Source organism: Diachasma alloeum, unplaced genomic scaffold, assembly GCF_001412515.2.
Source record: "Diachasma alloeum isolate Michigan unplaced genomic scaffold, Dall2.0 Dall_scaffold_00211, whole genome shotgun sequence".
Classification (NCBI taxonomy): domain Eukaryota; kingdom Metazoa; phylum Arthropoda; class Insecta; order Hymenoptera; family Braconidae; genus Diachasma; species Diachasma alloeum.
In genome coordinates, this window is record NW_021680376.1 from 1,253,409 (window position 1) to 1,277,911 (window position 24,503).

Here is a 24,503-nt window from a genome sequence, read left to right on the forward strand (position 1 = left end):
CTTAGAGCGCGTCATATGGGCATTGAAGTAGCTGTGAGAATCAATGATGAAAAACGCGAATATCTGACTGGAGCGATGCCAACTATCGAAAAGTGGATTTCGCAGAAGAGAAGTCAATGGGCTTCAAGAAACGCCGAGGCGAGTCTCAAAGAAATGATTGATTTTTTGAAATTGTTGTAATGGAATTTGATTGAGTAATTAAATCATTAAAAATCTTCAACCGATCTCCAAACGATCGGATAATATTGATCAAAAAGAGTAAAATTCTTCCGTAAATAAAAATATAAAAAATCTACAAAAAGAAATGCCAAAAATCCTCAAATTTTATTTAAAACCGTTTTGTTGTAAATAACCCATGAATAACTAACGTTTCCCTCTAAAAATAATTTCGTTGTAAATCGCAATATAGTTGTTGTCCTTCACAATTTCCTCAGAAATCGATTTCGTCAATAAAAAAAATTCCATTATTTATGAATTAATTTTTCCACATCTCTCTGACGCAATTTGATTGAGCAATTCGGCGATTACGAATCTTCAACAGATCCCTAAATGATTGGATATCCTTGATCCAATAGTGAATTAAAATGGGAAAATAGTAAAACGTTTAATGTTTCGTAAAAAAATGTATAAAAATCTTTAAAAAATGCCTCCATATTTTCCTGTGAAAAAAATTCCTCATATGTTCTTCAGAACATTCCACCAGACCGTTCTCGACTACAAGTCGAGAATTTAGCCGGGGCCTCCCTCGTTCTAAATTCTCACTCATTCCCTCGTGGGCGTTTGCACTCGTTTCATCATACCCTCCCGAAACCCAAGCGAAATGAGCAGTGACATTACGCCACGACAGACGTAACACAAGTCATTCCAACAGTAGGGAACTTGCATAGACTTCAGTTATTCCTATCTTCCAAATTTCCCTATTCAGCTAAGCGAAAAAAATTACGGAGAACCATTATATTTAGATATTTTATTATAAGTTTTCATTAGCCTAGATATTTTCTAATAAGTGATTGAAGATCAGCTTCATTATGCCCTTTTTCCTGTCACATTCGATATTCTTCTTTTCAATTAATTGTTTATAATCATTCTCATTGCAAACAGCAGTACGACCGATGAGAATCATGTCCCAATTTATCAGCTGTTAAATTTTCATATTACAATAACTGATTTGCGAATGTTCTAATTCCTATGCCCACTGAATAACATTTTAATCATAATTACAATTCAATTCCTTCTAGAACACACTTTAGAGTGTGAATTTCTGGAATTCAATGTTTGTTGATACTCTGGCAAAAGGGCGTACCCACACTGTTATCAATTTTTAGTTAGTTCACACGGTAATTCAATTAATCTGTTGTTCATCTCTAAACGCAATATTAAGAAAGCAGAATTATTCTATTTTCCTCTGACCTAAATAATTTGGACAATTATGATTCGTTTATTCATGTTTCATAGAATTGTATTCAATTCTCTTTTATTCGTTAGACGGACTTCATGAAAATTCGACGCACTCATTCAACGATTGCACTCATGGAAACCGCCTTTACTTTCTTCATTCGATTGAGATATCCGCATGTTCGAGTTCTCATTTTCGATTCGCTATTGTAATATTAATCCGCAAAGTCCCGGACTGATAAAGCCCCATCCCCGTGAGAATATCTCGATGCTCCTATTGCTTACGCAATTAATCCCTGAGTTATTCAGAACTCGCTGGATCACGTCGGTGGTGTATTTATAGAAAATCGTATCAAACGACGACTTGCCAGTGCGAGTATCAAGCATCTCTAAACCGTGAGATCTTCGTGGGTGGCTGTATTTACAATTCGAGAGGGAAAAAAATCTGAAGGTGAAGTTTCACTCGCTTGAAAAATACTCCAAACCGTCTAAATATAGCGCGCATTATGTCAAAATCTTTTTGAGATTTTTTAAAATTTAAAAACAGGTTTAGAAATTTTTCCTGAATGTAGGAATTTTTCGACAAGTTGGAAATCGTGTGGATTGCGCAAATATGAAGTAATGAATACCGAATTCAGTTTTTTAAATCAGTTTTTTAAATTAGATATTCGTTTTTGAAATGAGGGATTCCTCTCAGTGAAAAAAATACTCAAAAACCGTCTAAATATAGTCTCCACTGTGTCAACGAGTGCTATCATCAACACTCTGATGACCTTTAGAATTGAAAAACAGTTTTAGAAATTTTTCCTCAATGTATCTACTGCCAGAAGAGTATTTTCAACGGGAGAAATATATGAAATTTTAAAATCGTGTGCACTCCATGAAGCCTGTAATCCACAAATACCCCGAAATACGAAATATGAAGGAATTAATCCATTCTGAAGAGGTAGAACTTCACAGTTTTTGTAATGAAACATTCATCTCTCTAATGAGTGGAAATCCGAAGACTTTTCTTTCAGCTGGAAAAAATTTCTAACGATAATGTCTCTCAAATTATCCCCTGGTGCTATTTATTTTCGAGATAATCCCGTGTTTGACAAGGTGTCAGAATTAATTTGTTACGCTTCACGACTCCTGTTTTATACCTGGGTATTGGGAGGATTTTCCGGGTGCAGAGGAATTTATGATGACCTATAGTCATTTTTTATATATCCTAAAGTATAGTTCATCATTAGGAATTCCGGAATTTTTGACGTGCCACCGCTCAAAAGATTAAAGAAAATAAATAAAATGAAGAAGTAAATTTAAAAAAATCCTCTCAGAAATAAATTGATTAATGCCCGGGTGTGCTATCTTTCGAACGTTATCTCGATGTTTTTTTTCATCGTTCGTCATCTGAAATTGTCAATTGAGTCCTGTATCATGCAGAAGTTTTGAAAAATTATAAATGAATAATAAAAAAATTTTTATATATTTTTTCATCATTCTATCATAATTTTTGGGAATTTCTACATGATGTACCACTCAATTGAAAATTTTGGATTACGAAAGATTTTAAAAAATCTAGATAACATTCGAAAGATAATACACCCGGACCTTAAATTGATTAATTTAAGAAAAAAGAAATTATTTCATTTAATCAACAATTAAATAAGGCTTTAATATTTGGGAAAAAATCGAATGTCTGTTTTTTTGCTTCGTCCCCTCTCTCAGACTATAAATAAACCGGTTTTTATCTTTCGATCCATCAAAAGTTCACGTGTTCCCCTTCATAATGACCCTAAACTGTCCCCAATTCAACGAATTCATTCCCTCGTGATCAACATCAGAAAAAACTCGATTCACCCCTCTGGCCTACCCCAACCTCCCCCTCTGACGTCACCTCAAGGTCACCCCCCCCCTCGTCACGTGGGTCCATCCCCTTCATCTCCATCTCTTAATTTTGGTTCGACTTGATCTTCTACTGTAATATTGTCTTCGATGATTTTAAACTTTTATGTTCACATGTTTAAAAAAAATTGTTAAAAAAATTGAAAGGATTTTCTTTAAAAAATATTATTGAGTTTCTATTGGGAATCTGTAAGAATACTATTGAAATTCTATTCAGAAATTCAATTTGGTTTTTGTCTCCAATTCTAGTGAAGATTATGCAATTGTACCCTGTCATTTTGTTAGGATAGAAAAATATATTCGATAGAAAAAAGTCAATAGATTTTGTTTTTTCTATAGAAATTCTTGGGGATAAATTTTCTCATATACTTTTTAAATGAAAAAATAACTATTCAAAAACGCCCGTGAAAGTTGCGCATTTTTTAATAGAATTGGAGCAAAAAAATAATAGAATGTTCGGATAAAAGTTGAATAGAATTCTCATACTATTGCAAGAAAAATTCAAAAGAATTTTTTGAAGAAAGACCTAAAATTTTCCTTTACATTTTTTCAAACGTGTAAACAGGCAAAAATCATTCAATAGTTGCGTTTTGAACTGCTATATATAGTCAGAATTCCTGCCCAATTATATTGCCCCATCATTTTTCATTTTTCAGATAATTATGAACCTTTGAATTTTCAAGAAATCGGGACTTAAGAATATCCTAGACAGCCATTTTCAATCATCAAATTTGTCAATTAAATTTGAAAAATATATATATATATATTCGGCGTTATTCAAAATATACTTTGCACAGAATTATTATTTTTTAAACATTTGTTGTTTATAAATAAATAATTAGAATTGTTTAAACTTTCAGAAACCTTATTTTTTAGGCATGAAATTGATTTCTTGTAAAATTCTGAATATGAGTAAATTTGTTACTATTCTGACCAAATAATGTTTATAGTAGAAAATTTATTGTTTTTAAATGATTTCATCAATCTACCTGCAAAAGTAAACTTTTCAATTTTTTTCAAATTTATTCATGTGTAAATAAAATTTTTTTATCAACATTTTAGCACTAAAAAAGACAATCGAATGTATCGAAGAAAGGGATAATAAGAATAATTATGATCATAACATTCAACTAAGTTGAAAATCTGAGAAAATTAGTTAAAAAGAAATCTGATTCAATTTAATAACATTAAATAAACAATGAATTATACATGATGGAAGGAAATGATGTGCAAGATAACCAAAATATATTATATACAATACCAGAGCAATTTCCCACTTATTTCCATTTTTCCTCACCTAATTTAATTGACAAATATGATGACTGAAAATCGTTGAATCTATAGCCTGAAAATTTCATAATCCATTTGGATCTCAATTTTTCCTGTATTTTATTCTCAGAAAGTGTTGTCCACTCCAGGAAAAAAAATCTTAAACCTGCATAATCCATTTGCATCTCAATTTTTCCTGTATTTTATTCTCAGAAAGTGTTGTCCACTCCAGGAAAAAAAATCTTAAACCTGCATAATCCATTTGCATCTCAATTTTTCCTGTATTTTATCCTCAGAAGGTGCTGTCCACTCCAGAAAAAAAACCTCCCTTCCATCACCTCCCAAATAATACTGACCCTACTAAGCTGATACCCCATGATATTCTGCAATTAATTCACAACCAACATCACATATACCCATCATGCTTCCCAAATTTCATTGCCCCATCATTTTTCACTCTTGAAGCGATCATAAACCCTTGAATTTTCCAAAATTCATGGCTTAAAACTGCCTAATCCCTTTGCCTCCCAATTTTTCCTGTATTCTACCCTCAAAAATTGCTGCCCCCTAAAAAAAAATCTCCCGTCCACCACCTCCAAAAAAATACTGACCCTCTTGAGCTGATTCCCCATGATATTCTGGAGTTCATTCCTAATGAGACTGAACTTCATCATGGTATCGCTGGAGAAGATGCTAGATCCAAAAGCCAAGCCGGGATAATCAGCACAGCGTTTCCTCCTCCTGGCCTCCCTCTCGGCCTGGACCTCAGTCCGTTCACTGGGGCACCTGAGTTTGGCGAGTTCCGCGATCTCCGGATCCTCCTCATGGCCCTCGTCATCGGAGTGTCCATCGCCCCTGGCCCTCGCGACCGCGTGCTCAGGCTCAGGGCTGTTGTCTTTTCTCCTCGCCCTCGCCATCCTCTTGGGCGAGTCCCTCTTATCATCGTACCGTCTCTTGGGCCTCTGATTGTCATCGATCCCGACCTCGTCAACGCTGTCATCCCTGTCTAGGCCACACTGCGCGGGCCTCAGAGTCAATGCCGAGTCCTCGGACCCAGCGACCTCAATTTTCTCAAATTTAGCAACAGCTGACACCTCCAAGGAGGCATCATCACCCTCAGGGGGATCAGCTGAATCAGCGTGACGATGCTCTTCAGCATCGCCAACAGCAGGGCCACACTGCGCGGGTCCTCTGCTCCCTAGAATATCGAGTCTACGTCTCGTTGTGTGTCTAGGGTGATGCTGATGACCACGTCTTCTAACTGTTGATGACAATGTCTGATCCATATCCTTCGCTGGGTTATTACCCAGTCCCCCATCCCCCCCCGATTGCCAACCTACTGACCCCCTTGTGTGTGGTTACGATTCTATTCACCACTGTTACCACTGCACCAGACACACCGCCATTTTGTCTGTCACTGCCTCCCTCTGCACACGTTTCGCCAGGCGAGAGCACTCTGTTCCCTCTCTACACGCGCTCTTTCCCCACCACGGGGTGACTAAATGGCGGGTGGGAGGGGGAGGATGAGCTGACCGAATTGGTTTTGGCAACCCCCACCATCTGGTTATTTTTGGCGATTTGGCGGGGGGGGGGGGGGGANCCAACCTACTGACCCCCTTGTGTGTGGTTACGATTCTATTCACCACTGTTACCACTGCACCAGACACACCGCCATTTTGTCTGTCACTGCCTCCCTCTGCACACGTTTCGCCAGGCGAGAGCACTCTGTTCCCTCTCTACACGCGCTCTTTCCCCACCACGGGGTGACTAAATGGCGGGTGGGAGGGGGAGGATGAGCTGCCCGAATTGGATTTGACCCCCACCATCTGGTTATTTTTGGCGATTTGGGGGGGGGGAGTGGTGAGGGACTCGGTTGGTAAGGCAGGGAGGTAGAGGGCGGCTGGCGGTTGAGAGAGGGACGGCGGGGGATGCTGGTTTTGCGGGGTTATCTCGGAGGGGAGGGGTTTTGGGGGAAGTTGTGAAAGACCTTTTTTGGAGGTGAGAAAATTTCGGAGAGAAAAGGTCTTCTGGTGTTTTTCTGTAGGATGAGGCGGTATCGAGATTTTTTGGGNTTTTTGGAGGTGAGGAAATTTCGGAGGGAAAAGGTCTTTTGGTGGTTTTCTGTAAGATGAGGCGGTATCGAGATTTTTTGGATTTTGATGGGGTGGAAAGAATTTTGTGGTGGGGTTTTTAAACTTTGGGGAGGATTTTGGGGTTTAACTTGGGAATGAGTTGGTTTAGGGGGGGATTGTAGAGGAACTTTTTTGGAGGTGAGGAAATTTCGGAGGGAAAAGGTCTTTTGGTGGTTTTCTGTAAGATGAGGCGGTATCGAGATTTTTTGGATTTTGATGGGGTGGAAAGAATTTTGTGGTGGGGTTTTTAAACTTTGGGGAGGATTTTGGGGTTTAACTTGGGAATGAGTTGGTTTAGGGGGGGATTGTAGAGGAACTTTTTTGGAGGTGAGGAAATTTCGGAGGGAAAAGGTCTTTTGGTGGTTTTCTGTAAGATGAGGCGGTATCGAGATTTTTTGGATTTTGATGGGGTGGAAAGAATTTTGTGGTGGGGTTTTTAAACTTTGGGGAGGATTTTGGGGTTTAACTTGGGAATGGGTTAGTTTAGGGGGGGATTGCAAAGGAACTTTTTTGGAGGTGAGGAAATTTCGGATCGAAAAGGTCTTCTGGTGTTTTTTTGTAGGATGAGGCGGTATCGAGATTTTTTTGGGTTTTGATGGGTTGGTTGCAAGAATTTCCTTTTGGGTTTTTACAACCTCGGGGAGGATTTTGGGATTTAACTTGGGAATGGGTTGGTTTAGGGGGGGATTGTAGAGGACCTTTTTTAGAGGTGGGGAAATTTCGAATCGAAAAGGTCTTCTGGTGTTTTTTTGTAGGATGAGGCGGTATCGAGATTTTTTTGGGTTTAGATGGAAAGGTGTGAAGAACTATTTCTTGTTTTTGAAAGTTCGCTGAGGATTTTGGGATTCATCTTGCTAATGAGGTGGTTTAGAAAGAAATTACAAAATACCTTTTTTGGAGGTGAAGAAATTTCGGAGGGAAACGGTTTTTGTTTTTTTTTTGGAAATTGAGTAGTTTTTGAGATTTTCCTTGTTTTTCGGGAAAGTGTGAAGAACCCATTTGTTCTCGTGAGTTTCGAAAATTCGCTGCGCAATTCGTTGTTTATGAATTTACAGAAATGCGCGGTTTTAGGAGAAAAAAATTTGAAAATACCTTTTTTGAAGGCGAGAAAATTTTGAATGAAAAAACTCCTCTGGCATTTTTTTACAGAATTACTCGTAATCGAATTTTTTCCTGTCATTCATTTGCCTGTCAAGTTTTACCACTTTAATACGGAATTTTTCGCACCTGCCGTAATTAAAAAATTACTATTTCCTTTCCCATTTTTATCATTTTTATATTTATTCAGCATCACTGGCTTCCGGATGGATGCCGTGTTTGGTTTCAGCGTTGCGCCGACGTTTCGCAAAGACTGCAGTCTGAATCTTCAGGGCTACGGCTCTGATTCAGCGGAAACAGAGTTTTCCTGTCACGTTTTTCCACTTCAGTACTGAATTTTTCGCACTTGCTAACGAAACTTCTTGAAGAATTTCCAAGTTCTTGTCTCTCTCGAGTTATTGAAAAATTACTATTCCCTTCCCCATTTTTATTTTAATCATCCTGAACTTCGAACTCAATCGAACGAATGAATCATCAATCAATTTAGTAGTGAAATATTTTCAACAGACTAATTAATCATTTGAGGGTGATTTCTAAATAAAAATCTCTGAATCCTTCGAACTCTTAGATTCAACCATTCTCAATCATCAAATTTATCAATTAAATTGCGGGGGAAAATTAAAAAAAAAAGATGAATATTCAGTGTCATGCAAATAACATTTCGCACAGAATCATTATTGTTTTAAACATTCGTTGTTTATAAATGAATAATTGAAATTGTTCAAACTTTCGGAAACCTAATTTTCTTAGGCATGAAATCGATTTCTGGTTAAATTCTGAATATGAATAAATTTGTTATGATTCCGAACAAATGATTTTTATGATGGAAAATTGATTATTTATAAAGGATTTATAGAAAGTGCTCGGAATTTTCAAAAAGTGTAATTTTTTAATCATTTCTATTGCAGTTCTTAATAGAAAATATTCTAGAGAAAAAGTCAGTAGAATTCGATTTTTCCATACAACTTATTATATTGAGATATTCTCTACAGAATTTCCTCGGCTCAAATTTTCCCAATTTTTATCCCTCAATTTTTTTTCACCATGAAAGTCAAATCGGTCAAAAACTAATGGAACGTTCAATCGAAATCCAAATCGAATTTCCTAGCGAATTCGCTACGTTATTCTATTAATTTTTTTCGTGCGACCTGTAAAGTTTAAATGATAAAAAAGGCAGAAAATCATTTCACTGAAGAAAAAATATCCAAAATACTTGGATATCCTCAATTTGTTGCAGATCTTTGCAATATTTTCCAAAAAAACTGACCTCCAACAAAAATTAACATCCGTTTCACCACTTCCCCTCGAATTCATACACTGATTCATTTCTCAATTGTTTAAGTCGTAAACAATAACAGATATTTCTGCTGACTCAGTGAATACCTCCAAAGTTTTCAAACAATTCCACACGCGCATCGTTGAAACCCTCCGATAATGAAAGCACTTTGTTGCAATAACCACCGACGTGTCATCCCGATAACCAAGGAATGTGTTTGCATAAATAAATGTGTCAGACTTATCGTTCTTTACTTACATTCTGGAGTGCCTTGTCTTTCTCCTCGAGCTTGGTGTTGACCTGCATGAGGGCTTCCTGGGTCTGGTCGAGGTCGTTCTCGATGGTCTGGATCTTCTTCTGAAGGCCACGCGCCTCTTCCTCGGCCTTTTCATGAAAAACAAGTGGAAAATATCTTTCGTCACAACATGGTCAATATATTTTTGCTAATAAAGTCGTAGTTTGCTTCCCAAGGGAATTTTTATGACGATGTATTTTAAATTTCATTCAATGATTCAGTGAATTCAGCATTGCCCCAAGGCTGGCAGCCAACATTGACCCAACGTTGCCCCAACGTAAATTTTTTTTACCTTTCCCTCAATATTGGCTTCAAAATAAATTTTTTCAACAGATAATGCAATGAATCTCATGATCGAAATCGTTCAAAATAACATTAGGAAGAATATTTTAATATTTTTAATCATAATTGGATCCACTTGAACAATTTTTTTAAGTTATCGTCCTGAGGACGAAATTAGCTAACCTTCCCACAAAATTGGAAATTTAGGATTGGACGAATACACCGCTTCCCTTCGGAAGGAAAAACATCATTCAACAGTTCAATGAAATTCGTTTGTTGCATGCTTTTTGCATTGCGAAATATAAAACATGTCAAAATGTATAAAACGATGATTTCAGAATTTTAAGAACGAGTTGAACAATAATATCGTCATAATAATGTCGATGGAGTGAAAAGTTTTTCATTTTTCCTCTATGATTTTTTTCCCAGGGATTTAGAACTTGGGAAATTCCATAAAAAAATTATTTGGTTCTCTGCGATATTTCAAAATTCCGACGCTTCAGCAGAAAATATTTCTCAGGAAAAATCAACAGATTTCTATTTTTCTGTGAAACTCATTCTCTTGCTATTATTTCTGTGGAAATTATAGTTTTTTCATTCAATTATTTAATGGGGAGAAGGGAAACAGCTACAGAAAAAATGTGGAAAAACTATTGTTTTTTCTTCTTATATATTATTATAATATTTTTGGTGAAATATATAAAATAGATTTTGACTTTTTATTGAAATTCCTCAACATAAATTTTCCTTTTTTTTAATTGGTTTTTTTTTATTAAATATTTCTACTAAAGTTGATAGAATTTTCAGCAGAGATTCAACGGAATTTCCCAGAGAATGGGCTAAATTTTCCTATAATTTTTCTTCGCGAACAAATATTACACTACAATGGATTACCTACGAAGAAATTCTACAGAAAAGAAAATTCAATAGGATTTCTATTAAATTTTCTATCAATTTTTGGCCGATTCTGTTGAAAAATTCCGGAGTTTACCAGCGCGTTTTTTTTGCAATACAAATATTCAAAATATTTTCTATAGAATCTGCTCTGTTCAAATTTTCCTTTTCTTTCCTTAATTTTTTAAAATGAAAATAGAAAAAAATGGAGCGGAAAAATGTGGAAAATTTATTTCGAGGAATTCCTACAGAAAATATCTCAATAGAACAAGTTGAATAAAAAAAAAAATTCTACTGCTGTTTTCTATGAAATAGTTTCTATTTGACATTGTTTATGCAAAAAACAGGCGGCAAAACTCCAGAATTCTTCAATAGAATCAGCCAAAAACTGATAGAATATTCAATAGAAAACCAATAATAGCATTTTCTATCGAACTCGTGACATTATATCATTTTAACAGCTGCGCGGTTCAACAATAATGCCAATTTTTATTTTAAAAAATGTTCGAATAATGACCTTTTCAGCACGAGCATTGGCATCGCGAGCCTGCTGTTCGCACAGGAGAGCGCGATCCATCGCATTGTCCTTCTCCAACTTCATCCCCTGCATCTTCTTCTTGATCGCGTCCATGCTGACTCCCTTGTGTTTTTTCTCACGTCAAAATAAAAATCTGAAACAAATCAAAATGAGCGTGAAGTTAATTTACCGAACCATTTTCTCTGGTGAATTATTTCTTTCGAGAATCGGTCGCTGGTTGAGCCACAGCTTTCTGGATCGCGGGGTATAATTAGCGATCGCAGTGGGCAACCCTATTTATAGTGGAAGGTCTTGGCTGTGCAGAGCCCCGGGCGACGCCCTGCCGAGGTTCCACCAGAAAGTTCGGTGTATTCGATGGTCAATCGATTAACAACTGCACTGAGAGAAAAACAAACACGTTGTCAAACAAGTCTTGTTTGGGCCAACAAAATCGCTAGTTGAAAATTGCCAAAAAAGAATTTGTTTGGTTCGAACTTGAAAGTCTCAAACATGAATAATTGTGTAGAGCGATTTCCTTACGCGAAAGTCATTGTGATCGAGAATTGTTAGGGTTTATGGATCAGGGTGAGCGAGAAATATTTGTGGATGATGGAAGGTCGATCCTTAAATAGTTGGGAAGTGTGGGGAATCATCGCATGAAATTAACCAAAATGAGTTTCTTCAGGTGATTATGGTTATACGTAAAAAAAACATTTCAAAAGCAAAGTGGTAAAACGATTTCAGTCGACTTATCTCTTAGCTGAGTTTTAGAGAAATATCTCAGAATCTAAGGGAGTCAGCGAAATTTTCGTGAATATCTTTTTTGCAGGTCTCCATTTGCTCTACAAGAATTTGTTTGGTTCGACTTTAAAAGTCTCAAACATGAATAATTGTTCTGCTTTCGACAGCAACGAAATATTTGACTCAAGACGCGGATAATTCACACCAGACGGTGCCTTTTCAGGATGAAAATATCTCATATAGAGGAAAATTTATCAACAAATATTTTATCCCCAAGTTACAAGATTGCATCATATCATTATTATTGTTTCATTTAAGGGTTTATTTCTTGTCTGTGATTATTAGACAGCCGAAACGAAAAACTACTATCCCTTGTTTCCCATAAAACAAAGATTTTTCGGGAGCAAAATACGTATGGGAGTATTGAATAACGAAGGAGTAGTGCTAGAAATGACATGTCTTGCGTGTGCAGAGAATGCAATTTTTTTTTGAACTACTAAATCGGCACACTCTCTGCATGTTTGGCACAAAAAATCCTTTTTTGATAATTTTCAAAAAGCTATTTTCTTGGCACAAGTAAGACTTGTTCGAGAACTTTGTCGTTTTTCTCTCAGTGCATGCGAAATGTTTCTATTCATATGGCAGAATAGAAATACAGGACGAATTCGCATAAAAAATATGGCAGAATAGAAATCATAGGACGAATTTGCATAAAAAATATGGCAGAATAGAAATCATAGGACGAATTTGCATAAAAAATATCCGTATAGAAACATCCGAATATAATTTACGAAAATCCTGCAGAAATTCTATGCGCAATCCGTACAGAAAACTTCTATACGCTCTTTTCATCCGTGAAACAGCAAAAAATACTTGGATATCCTCAAATAAAAAAAAGAAGAATTCCGCAGCCCGTTAGAACCCGATTTTTTTCCCTGTTTTCGCGAGATAACACAAGAAATTCTGATACATATGACGTAAGAAGATGGTCAAGGAATCCACTGAGTTTGAATGACGAGGGTGGGTTATTTTTACTGTTGCGGCGGGAGGGAGGCGTCCCCGTAAGACCACCATCGGGCCTTTTCGGGTTACGAAGCGCGAGAAGAGCGCCAGAAAGATTTCGAACGGTATCCTGTTACCCCCGGGGTCTTTCTGGTATTTTCGACGGTAATTGCAGGTGGTGTTTCGACAATTGCAGTGATCAAGTCCCAAAGCTGTTATTATTCTGATGAATTAATGAAACGAATGATGAATTTGACAGGCGCAGGTGGCTCCGGTCATTGAACAAGTGACGAATAAATATTTTGACGGAAATTAAAAATGTTTAGATGGATAGATCTAGGAGATTGTTGAACTAGCTGACACATGGGGATTGTGATAATAATGTTCGCAGAACGCCTGACGATCCGAAGCGTCTGATTACATTACATGAAGTGTAATTTTTCTAGTTATCGCAGGAAGTGACAGCTTCATGGGATGAAATGTGTCCCGTGACTCACTAATGCTTCGATTAGTCTAATAATTACTGTGTCGTTTGAAATCAAATTCAGTGTTAATAAACTGAATGAAAGTAATTAGTAAAATAAATCCGGTGACAGCTGAGAAATTAAACGAAATAAAGAATCAATTGATTCTGTTATTAGTTTTGAGAAACGTCTCAAGGTTTTTTGGAGAAGAATAAAAATTTGGAAGTCTCCAGGGATTTAAATGTGAAATGTTTTCTTCAACTCATCAATGTGTCGATTATTTAAATAATTACCCCATCATCTCTGGATCAAAATTCACATTCAAATAAAATGATTGTTAAAATAAATCCAGTGACAACCGCAGGAATAAGACGAAATGGGAAATGAAAAGAAAAAAAAAATGGAATGAAAGAAGTAAAAAATTAATGGAGATACGTCTGGAGGATTTTCTGGAGGAGAATAAAAATCTAGGAGTCTAGAAGAGAAAAAAAACCGTCACAAGAGGAAATATTTTCTTCAACTCATCAATCTTTCGATTATTTAAATAATTACCCCATCATCTGGACAAAAATTCACATTCAAATGAAATGAAAATGATTCCTAAAATAAATCCAGTGACAACCGCAGGAATAAAACGGAATGGGACAAGAGAATACAGATAAAAAATTGAAATGAAACGAAGTAAAAAATTAATGGAGGTACGCCTGGATGATTTTCTGGAGAAGAATAAAAATCTAGAAGTCTAGAAGACAAAAAAATCGCGTCACAAGAAGAAATATTTTCTTCAACTCATCGATCTTTCGATTGTTTAAATAATTATCCCGTCATCTCGGCTAAAATTCACATTCAAATAAAATGTAAATGATTCTAAAAAAAGTCCGGTGACAACCGCAGGAATAAAACGAAACGGGAAATCAAAATTTAAAAAAATGGAATGAAAGAAGCAAAAAATTAATTCACTATATAATAATCATTTTTTGGAGAATAAAAATGTGGGAGTCTCCAGGGCTTTAAGTATACGATGACATGAAAAAATCACATGTAAGCACTCACATACTCGAGTATCCTCGTCTTCAGGCTGGTGCGTCTTTGGTGCACGTTGAATCACGACTGGCGGTTCGTCTAGATGCTTGCCAACGAGTTTCTCCCCTACCTCCAAGACGCCGGTGCACATTTCGAGAAAAGCCGTGAACCTTGGTTTCGCCGCCAATGCAAAGTCTCCCTCCCTCAGAGGGGGGATCGGCGGTATCGCGAGGAAAAAAAACGAAAATATGGGTGGAAAATAAAGAAACGGAAATGTATAGCAGTGGAGAATATCTTTAGATTCTCAAGACGTGACTGCAGAGGTTTGCGTCTGGTGGGGGCTCTGACGGTGGATTTTTTTTCGGAAATCTCGATGCCGATTTTCGACCTAGTTTTAGGAATGACACGGATTTGTAAATGTAACTCAATATTTGAAGTCCGAGGGAGGAATTTTTATGCTGAGATTTTTTTTCGAAGTAGTTTTCAATTTTTTAGCTATGAAATATTGTGAATGGAATTATTGAGAGATTTTGGATGTTAAAAAAACAACGGAAATGCGGATTTATAAATGTAACTCAATATTTGAAGTCCGAGGGAGGAATTTTTATGCTGAGATTTTTTTTCGAAGTAGTTTTCAATTTTTTAGCTATGAAATATTGTGAATGGAATTATTGAGAGATTTTGGATGTTAAAAAAACAACGGAAATGCGGATTTATAAATGTAACTCAATATTTGAAGTCCGAGGGAGGAATTTTTATGCTGAGATTTTTTTTCGAAGTAGTTTTCAATTTTTTAGCTATGAAATATTGTGAATGGAATTATTGAGAGATTTTGGATGTTAAAAAAACAACGGAAATGCGGATTTATAAATGTAACTCAATATTTGAAGTCCGAGGGAGGAATTTTTATGCTGAGATTTTTTTTCGAAGTAGTTTTCAATTTTTTAGCTATGAAATATTGTGAATGGAATGATTGAGAGATTTTGGATGTTAAGAAAACAACGGAAATGCGGGGAAAACCTTACGGCTTGGATTCTCAGCCAAAAAAGGCTGAAATAAAATGAAAAATACTACAAAATCTGAGTTTAAAAATTTAAGGAAGTATCCGGTGCATCATGGATTTTTTTTCGAAAATCTCGACGCCGATTTTCGACCTAGTTTTCGGAATGACACGGATTTGTAAATGTAACTCAATATTTGAAGTACGAGGGAGGAATTTTTATGCTGAGATTTTTTTTCGAAGTAGTTTTCAATTCTTTAGCTATGAAATATTGTGAATGGAATGATTGAGAGATTTTGGATGTTAAAAAAACAACGGAAATGCGGGGAAAACTTTACGGCTTCGATTCTCAGCCAAAAAAGGCTGAAATAAAATGAAAAATACTACAAAATCTGAGTTTAAAAATTTAAGGAAGTATCCAGTGCATCCATGGACCCCGAAGGACCGGCCCACTTGACTCACCACCAAAAATGGTGAAAATTAAAAGAGAAAGGATCATCATCATCATCATGGCAAGGTTGCAGAGGTCATGGTGTTCACATTTTTTGGCATTCTGGTCAGGGTATGGGGTTTCCTTTTCCCGATCTCCTTGAATCTTCACATGCGTGTCATGGTCGATAGCTTAGTCAACGCTCCGACAGGCTTATTCGTTGCCTTAACAGTTTAAAAGCCATCAACTCCTTTTTTGGAGACAATGTGTCATCCGTCTCTCAACATTTTTTCAAAATAAATAGGGTAATTAATTATAATTGACGTGTCGATGTTTTGCTGATAAAGATAATTCAATTATCAATGATGAGTTCATCAACTAATTTCTTAATTGTTGAATGAGAAAATAGGCAAGTAAAATAAATAAATAAATAAATAAATGATTAATTTTTTACTAAGACCTAATTATCATCAAATTATGATGAAAATTAATTGTTTATATCCAAATAGATATTATTTTCACTAGGATTTCGTCTTAACGAATTCATCAACTCCATCATGAATTATTCAATTAAAAAATAAGTTTCTAGAATTTTTAATCCTGAATATTTGACAATTCAAGATCAAAATTAAAAGAAAAAAAGCTGGTGTTAATAAATCAATCTTGTGGATGATTCAATCAAAAATATGATTGAATTATCAGTGATGAGTTAATTAATTCAACCCTTAATTATTTAATGGCAAAATATTGATCTAAAATAAATTTAAAAAATGATTAAATTATGATAAAAAAATAGTCATTAAAATATCACAAGAATTCTCATGAGATCGTGGCACAAAAAATTCAACTCAATAATTTTATATCCAAATAGAAGACTTTATTCTCAACTTGTATCAAACATTACAACCTCCTTTGCCTTTTTATTATTAAATAACGAGTTAAACAATTTCATCTTTTATTTAATATAAAAAATAGGCCTCTAGAATCGTTAATCCTAAATGCGTCACAACCAAAAATCAAAATCCTCACGTGAAAAAAGAAAATGAAAACTGAAGTAAAAGAGAAAAATAATTTTCAATATTTTTCAACTAATAATATTGGAAATTGGAATGAATGGATTTCGATCTTCAACTCTGATAGACCTATTAATCCTAAAGATAAATTCTTTTATTGTCTTCGTAACTTTCAATAGATACTTTCACTCTTGACACAGCCTCCATCACTAATACGAAAAAAAATAAACATCTTCATATCCACATTTAGATGAGTATAAATGGCCCAGAGGTTTTTCCAAATGAGTGGAAATGGCCTGAAGTCGCTAAAAGCTTGATTTTAAAAATCTCACGCTGATGGCATTAAGTTTGACTGAATGAATATGGCCTCTACTAATTAATATTAATATTTATACTCGTAAAAAAATAGTGGAAGTAGTTGGAAAGGTACCAGACCCTGTTCCAAGTCAAAATAATGGATATATATTTGAAAACAATGAAAATAAAAATAAATATCTGTTGAAGTCCTTCACTGTGCGCTTGGAATCGCCCACTTCTCTTCGATCAAGACTTTGTCGATGTGGACGTCGTCCTTCGAGGAGACGTCGATGAGTTCGAGCCCTAGGACGAAGCCGTTGTGAACAGAATTGTCTTGCTGGAGCTTCTTGACCTTCGACACGAAGTCCTTGTTGACCACTAGCTCCTGAAATCTCAGACATGAGGCGAGGGACCAGTCTCCGTGCTTTGGATGAACACCTGGGGACAATTTTAAGGGGTGAAATACTATTTGCAAGTTGACGAATAAATTCAGATGGAAATTTGTGAATTTTTATTTTTCAATATTTTCAAAAAAGGCAGTAAAGATGACAAAAAGCTGAATTTGAAAAAATTTTCAGGAAAATTTTAATGGAAATAATTTTGATTGTTGATTTGTAAAATATTGTGAATGAAATAGTATTCAAAGTTGAAAAAAATGGATTTACATTTAATAACGAAATTCCATTTAACTGAAACGACTCATTTTTTTCATCCAATCGAAAATAAAATAAAAAATACTACTTACTCATCCAAAATAATCAATTGGACTAATTATTCCAAGCACTATTCAATCAGATTAATAATTTAAAAACATATTTTCATCTGCTCCTCATAAAATACTGCTACAAAAATAGTGATATTAGGATAAAATGTCACATCTCTCGAAATATCTCCCAAGTTATTAAATTCTTCAAACAAATCTCCGAACAAAAAATTATAACATTAACTCCTCAAATTAAACTCATGCAGCTAAACTACAATAATATATAATATATAATTTTTTACTGCAATAAAATGTAAACAATCAGCAAAGATAATTCACCAAAATAATAATTAAAAATAGTTGACTGACTGACACAACTGGATTTCATCAACTCACCCATAAGTTTGGCCTTGATGGCCTGATACGGAAGCTCAAAGAACTCCTTCCTCAGCAGCTGGACCTGTTCCACCCCAATGAGCCGAATCATCCCAAAATCGGACAGATAAACCGTCACCTGATGTTCCCCAATGATCTTGTTGACACTAGCTCTGTACCAGAGTCCATCGTTATCCTGAATAGCGTAGACCCTGTCCTCCTTGACGTCGACAGTGCCCTTGCTCACCCTGGCATAGACCTCCTGCATGCTCTTCATCATGCCCTCCAGCCTCTCCCTGCTCTCAATCGGCTGAACAATGAAATTCCCAGGATTAGCTGCAGACTCGGTGACATGCACCTCGAAGAACTCCTCGATCCCTGGGATCTTCGGCTCCTTCAGTTTCCTTGAAGAGTCGTCCCCAGTGCTGTTCCTGGAGATTGTCCTCTCGAGTCGTTTCCTCGTCTTTACGTTGTTGTTGCCATCGCCATTCTTTGAGAGCTCAGGCTCGAGGTCCAGAGTGTTGTTGATGGATATCAAAAGATTGTCAGGCTCAGAACGTTTAAAGAGCTCTACTACAGCAGATCTGCTGTATTCCCTCACCTATTAAGAATAAACAAAATTAATGGGATTAAATTATTGGATGTATTCAGAAATCTGAGTACAAATATTCATTATAACATTTCATTAATTTCAATTTTATTAAATTATTAAATTAATTATTAATTTTTTATTTATTCAATTGTTAATATTAATTTCACGAAATTAATAAAATCAAAATTAATAAAATTATTAATTAATCGTCTTTAATTATTTATTGATCGTTGTAACCTGTAAAGTCGCCGAATTTTCATGTTTTTTTTAAAGATTAACATTTAAACAATTCTAAAATTCCTTTTACCAATGTTTTTGATTTTAAGAATTCTGATTAATTATTATATTGAAATAAGAATAAAAATGAACAATGATAAAGAATAAAGCGAACGAATTGATTAACAAGTAAAAATTCTCGACTGCATCAACTAAATCGTTCATTTCTCATCTCACCTGGACAACCTTACAGAGTAGAAGCTGCGTGGGTGGTGCCAGATGCCTCAGTCTAGCTGCAGACGACTCAGAGAAATTAGTCTTCCTGACGTTGCTGAGCTCCACCTGAATGGCCTGCGCTGGGAACCTGGCAATACCCTCCGAGAGCTCCCTGAGCCTCAAGAGCTTGCTCCTGTCGGCATCCATCAGGCCCCCGAAGTCCACCATCCTCAGCTTGGAGTTGGTGGCCCCAGGGAAGGCGACCTGGACCCTCACCCAACTGCCATCGCTCTTCTGGATGAGATAAAGCTCCTTCGGGTCAAGGGGACCTGACACCCTCGCCTTCTTCACTTTTTCCTCGTCGTTCAGAGCTGAATCGATGAGACTATTCATCATCCCACTGAGGATGATCAGCCCATCGTTCTTCACCTGGGGTAACAGAATAAATTAACGTGGAAATATCTCGAGTTATGGAAATTTCACTTGTGAAATTGAAAGCAGAATAATTTTTTTTAAATCAATCAACTATTAGAAAATAATTGTAAAAAATTGTTGAAAATTTATCAACTCGTCCAAGGTCATTGAAACAATTTTAGGAAATTTATCAAACGTCTTGAGATTAATTTTTTTACACAAAAAATCCCTCGACTCAAGAGTAATAAGAGAGAAATCGAAAAAATCTATCAACTTCTTAAAATAAATTGAAAATTCATCAGCTTTTCAAAACTGATTGAAAACAATTACAGGGGATTTATCAACTCCCCAAAATTTATTGCAACAACCATAAAAATTGAACAATATCTCAAAATTGATAGAAACAATATCAAAAAATGCATCAATTCTGCAAACCAATTGACAAGAATTTTACATAAAAATTCATTCACTCCTCACAATTAATCAAAAACAATTTTGAAAAATCCGCCAATTCCTCACAATTAATTGAAAATAAATCAAAAAAATCTATCAACTCCTCAATGATCATTAAAACAACTATTAAAAATCCCTCAACTCCCCAAACTGAATAAAAAATTCATCAACACCTTAAAACAGCACCACTCCCCCTCCCCAAAAAAACCTCCAAACTCACCTGAAGGGAGACATCTCCATTATACTCAATATGCGAAATGAAGACTTCGAGGAGTCCCCCCTTGTTCGCAAGCAGCACCTCCAGCTGGGTCAGCTGCATGACCCTGAGGACCTCCGCGACGATTTTCTCGCTCATCTCCTCATCCTTCTCCGACGAAGTATCATAGAAGACCCCGACAACAGCATGACTCGTGCTGTCCTCCTCACGACTCAAAACCTGAAGGTAGAAAGCCCTGTCAATCAGCATCTCCTTGGCGACTTCAGTGGTAGTGCTGCAGACAGGGACCTCCTCATGCCTGGAGAGGGAGGCCCTGATGGCCTGAGCAGGCACCCTGAGGAAGGCAGCAGGTACATCATAGAGTAGAGACGTGTCAACAAAGTCCTCCTCCCCAGTATCAATGAAGAAGCACTCAGCAAGACTGCCCTCCTCCTCCAGGAACTCCACCCTGACCCTCTGATACTCGTCCCCCACCTTCGTCACATAATAATGAAAGGGCTCCACCTGGCAGGAGATGGGTGAAATCCTGGAGAAGTGGGCTGACATTTCCTGGCACATCTCGTAGAACGGCTCAGTGGTCTTGTCCTCAAGCAAACGAATCCAGATTTCGCAGGTGCTGGCCACGTGAGACACGTAAACTGGCCAGAGATTATCCACTGGCAAGGGCAGAGGAGAAAGACTGGTGTCAGCCCCTGAATGAGGATTAAGCACTCTTCCAGGTGACGAAGGAGTTGGCGGAGGGGTGAGGATCCTGTCAACCGCAGGATCACACCTGCAGACGATGGCAGCATTCTCCACACCCCTCTCCACCGACAGTTCTCTGCACGTCTCCACGAAGCTCATCCAGTCATCGGGAAGTGTCTCGTTGTGCTTCTCCATGTAGAAATCAGGGAGCTTCTCCTCGAAGACACCACTGGGATGGCCTTCGACGATGGCAACAAGCCTCTGCAGCATCACCTCCCCGTCAGTGGTCACCCTCATCTTGATGGGCTGCTCGTTCAACTGGAGTTCATTGAGGGCCGCCAATGCCGCGAGCTTCTCAGCGTCCTCAGGTGTCTGGGCCTCCAGGGGATAGCTCTTGAACGTGCGCTTTCCCACCTGCACCAGACTGAAGAAGCTGATCTTTCCATTCTTGGACTCAATCGGAACATTTTTGTATTCAGGCTCTGTTGGGCTCAGGTGGAGTCTTCTCCCGAGGGTCTTGAGCTTTTCTCTGGGGTCAGCGGTGTCACAAGGTGGGGTCAGGGGAGCAGGTGAGGTGACAGGGGTAAGAATGGGTGGAGAGGAGGCTCCGATCTCAGGTGAGAAGGTCACCTTTCGTTCAGGGGACCTTCGGAGTCTGTCGCTCAAAGGTCTTGCCACCTTTAGGGGGGGAATGGCCCTGGAGCCTTTGGTAGTTGCAGGAATCAGGTGGGGCATGCTGTTTTGTCTGTTCACCTGACGAGCAGCAGCTCCGTTGGTGACAGGAGCTGATTGAGGGGCTTTCGATGGGGTTAGAGGGGTCTGGGAGATGACGATCTTCTGGAGGGGTTCACGTGGGGATTTAGAGGGATTCTGGGGTGACTGAGGCGTCTGCTGACGGCTCTGGAGGGGCTGGTGATGACTCTGAGGGGTCTGTCTGGGATTTTGGACAGTCTGAAGTCGTTGTGGGAGAGTTTGTTGGGTTTTGGCACTGGGGGGAAGTTGGTCTGGGGCTTTTGCAGGGTAGACTGTCACTGTTCCTGGGTAGACTGTCACTGAGGGAGGGTGGGACCTTGCTGGTTGGGTCAGGTGAGGCCTCTGGGGTCTTTGGGGAGAGGCTTGAGCTCGCAATGGGAACATTTGGACTCTTGGGGGTGGCCTCGTGCTGCTTCTAGGGGTAAAGTTGTTGAGGGTGGGCCGCCTCGAGGACCAGGAGGAGGGCATTCTCAGGGGCTTTCGTCTCTTCTTTGAGGACCTCTGTCTGTTGATTAGCTCGGCCAGATGAGCTGTGTTCTCGTCGGGAATCACTTCGACGTAGGTCACACCACCTCGTTGGTACTGACGGAGGCGAGGGACTTTCGAGATGAAGTCCTCGAGACTGGTGAAGCCTAGCCTGCGGTAGGGAATGTTCTCACCTTCTAGGGATCTGTAGTCTCGGTTGACGTTCTCCAGGGGAACACCCCCCTTCGACGTCATCAGGCATGCGCGGAGGGTGCTTGCTACTTCCTCCATCTTTCAGCTGGGAGTGAAAGAAAGAATTGAGGGGCGGTGATGGCGACAGTGGGGGAGGATGGACAGGGGGTTTGTGACACTAGGGAGAAAAAGGGCAGTTTTACGCATGTGGTCTTTTTTCTTAATTTTTTTTTGGAATTTTCTTATAAAGGATCAATCGAATTTCATGATTTTTTTCATGAATATAGACTTCAATTCGTATCTAAGATGAATCGACGGTTACTGACTTTTTTTATTTCGAAACGGCTTTCACAATGAGAAAAAAAATAGTGATCGAGTGAGAGATAATTTAGAGAGTTCGGAAAAATATATAGGTTTTTAATTATCTATACTTCGAAATTGAGAGATAAAAATCTAATTAGGCCAACGTCTTTTTATCTTTTCTCGCTTGAAAATGAAATTAAAATCTCATTTACCCACGCGTGGTGAAAAATATTTTCATTTTTCATTTCAACTTGTTTTATATTTCGAAGAGAATTGAATAGGAACCTTCAAGAGATGATATTTCATAGACAAAATTAATTCATTTTTAATTATATATGCTATTTATTCTAATGAAATATTTGTAAAATCAGTGAAAAAAGGTGATTTCAACAGAAGTTTCTCCAAATAGTTTTCAAAACGATGAATAAAATAATGATTAAACGCATAAATTTAGAGATTTTGGTAAAACAAAAAGGTTTTGATTGTTAATAGTTCTGAATTAGAATGTAAAAAATGAAACGAAAATTATCGCATTTGCCCCATCACCCCAAGAATTATCGAGCATTCAGAACGACTAATTTACAACGTGCAATTTTTCTATCATGATGGGACTCGGCCGGAAACATACTGACGAAAAAAATGTCAACAATCCCCACGATGAGGATCTTTCCATTACCTTGAACAGGCCGTGCTTTGTGTAGTCGACCGCCAGCGCTCGTGTCAGCCCCACTATCCCCACACGATCTACGAAACAAAAACAAATACCTCAGAAGCTCTGGCCCAAACAGTTCCCCCGGAAAAGGCAGAATAAAAACATCGAGACCTCAATAATAAGAATTTGCTACAAAATCTGAAAATAATTGTGTAGAGTAGGAGGATGACAAAACTCAAAATTAATTGCAAATAATTTCAAAACATTTATTAACTGCTTGAAATTGAAAATAACGGCGAAAAATTGATGAACCCTTTAAGATTAATTAACGACAATAGCGAAAAAATTATTGAGCCCTCTAAATTACTGAAAAATAATTTCAAAAATGCTATCAACACCTAAAAAATTGAAAAAAAAAAAAGAAATCCGTCAACTCTTCGAAATTAGTTGAAAAAAATGACAAAAAAATGTTTCAATAAGTGAACATTAATTTCACAAAATTGCAAAAATTCCATGAACTCGAAATTGATGAAAACCAAATCCAAAAAATGCATCAGCCCTTAAAATAGATTAAAGAATTCCAACAAATTTCCAAGAATTTCAACACCACAAAAATGCTTAAAAAACTCGTCAATGCTTCGAAATTAGTTGTAAAAAAATCCAAAAAATACCTCAATTCCTAAAAATTAATACTAAAAATGGCCCTTTACTTCGATGTATGGCTCTAGGCCTTTACAGACCTAAAGATTAATTAAAAACAATCGCAAAACTTCATCAAATCCTCAAAAATTCAAAAAAAAACAAAAGCCCAAAAACCCCCTACTCCTCAAAGTCCATGAAAACCACTTCCAAAAAATGCCGCAGCCCTTCAAACCTAACCAGCCAATTCGAAGTCCCATCAGCACCTAAAAAATAATTGAACCAACTTACAGAGCTGGCTCGACCCCGCGGAATTCCGGTCGCACGCCGAAAGGGCACAATTACCGCGGTATTGTCTCGAAAAAAAATTCCACGAATCACTCTGACGTGTCGCCAAGCGAAAAATCGATAAAGAAATTAACCAATCACCGCCATATGCCGCGTTAACATCAGTTTATTCACACCGAGACGATTAGCAACCGAAAGAGAACAGGATGAAATGAACCGTTTGAGGTCACAACGAACAACTAGACTCGATGATCAACAGAACACTACATTCTCTCACGTCGCGTGCAACTAGACTGATCGCGCGCTCTCTCTCTCTCTCTCTC

The 24,503-nt window shown here is 37.5% G+C and overlaps 2 protein-coding genes across 13 annotated transcripts in view; both read right to left on the minus strand.

The window, feature by feature from the left end:
- Positions 1-14,414, minus strand: part of LOC107036781 (tropomyosin) — a 41,694-nt gene extending 27,280 nt beyond the window's left edge. For 9 of the 10 annotated variants that reach the window (XM_015254936.1, XM_015254931.1, XM_015254940.1 and 6 more), the window contains exons 1-3: positions 14,309-14,413; positions 11,049-11,202; positions 9,319-9,444 (exon numbers count right to left, since the gene is read on the minus strand). In XM_015254936.1, the coding sequence (XP_015110422.1) occupies positions 9,319-9,444; positions 11,049-11,162 (240 nt within the window). In that variant the 5' untranslated portion in view covers positions 11,163-11,202; positions 14,309-14,413. Of the gene's footprint in view, positions 1-9,318; positions 9,445-11,048; positions 11,203-14,308 lie in introns of all 10 variants that reach the window. The other variant, XM_015254932.1, reaches the window with a different exon arrangement.
- Positions 14,415-16,562: 2,148 nt separating this feature from the next.
- Positions 16,563-24,503, minus strand: part of LOC107036862 (tudor domain-containing protein 7) — a 10,013-nt gene continuing 2,072 nt past the window's right edge. Inside the window, exons 1-6 of one of the 3 annotated variants that reach the window (XM_015255083.1) lie at positions 24,184-24,457; positions 23,278-23,345; positions 20,208-22,404; positions 19,142-19,549; positions 18,118-18,697; positions 16,563-17,456 (exon numbers count right to left, since the gene is read on the minus strand). In XM_015255083.1, coding sequence (XP_015110569.1) covers positions 17,230-17,456; positions 18,118-18,697; positions 19,142-19,549; positions 20,208-22,397 — 3,405 coding nt within the window. In that variant the 5' untranslated portion in view covers positions 22,398-22,404; positions 23,278-23,345; positions 24,184-24,457 and the 3' untranslated portion in view covers positions 16,563-17,229. Of the gene's footprint in view, positions 17,457-18,117; positions 18,698-19,141; positions 19,550-20,207; positions 22,405-23,277; positions 23,346-24,183; positions 24,458-24,503 lie in introns of those variants that run through there. The other 2 variants (XM_015255084.1, XM_015255085.1) reach the window with 2 other exon arrangements.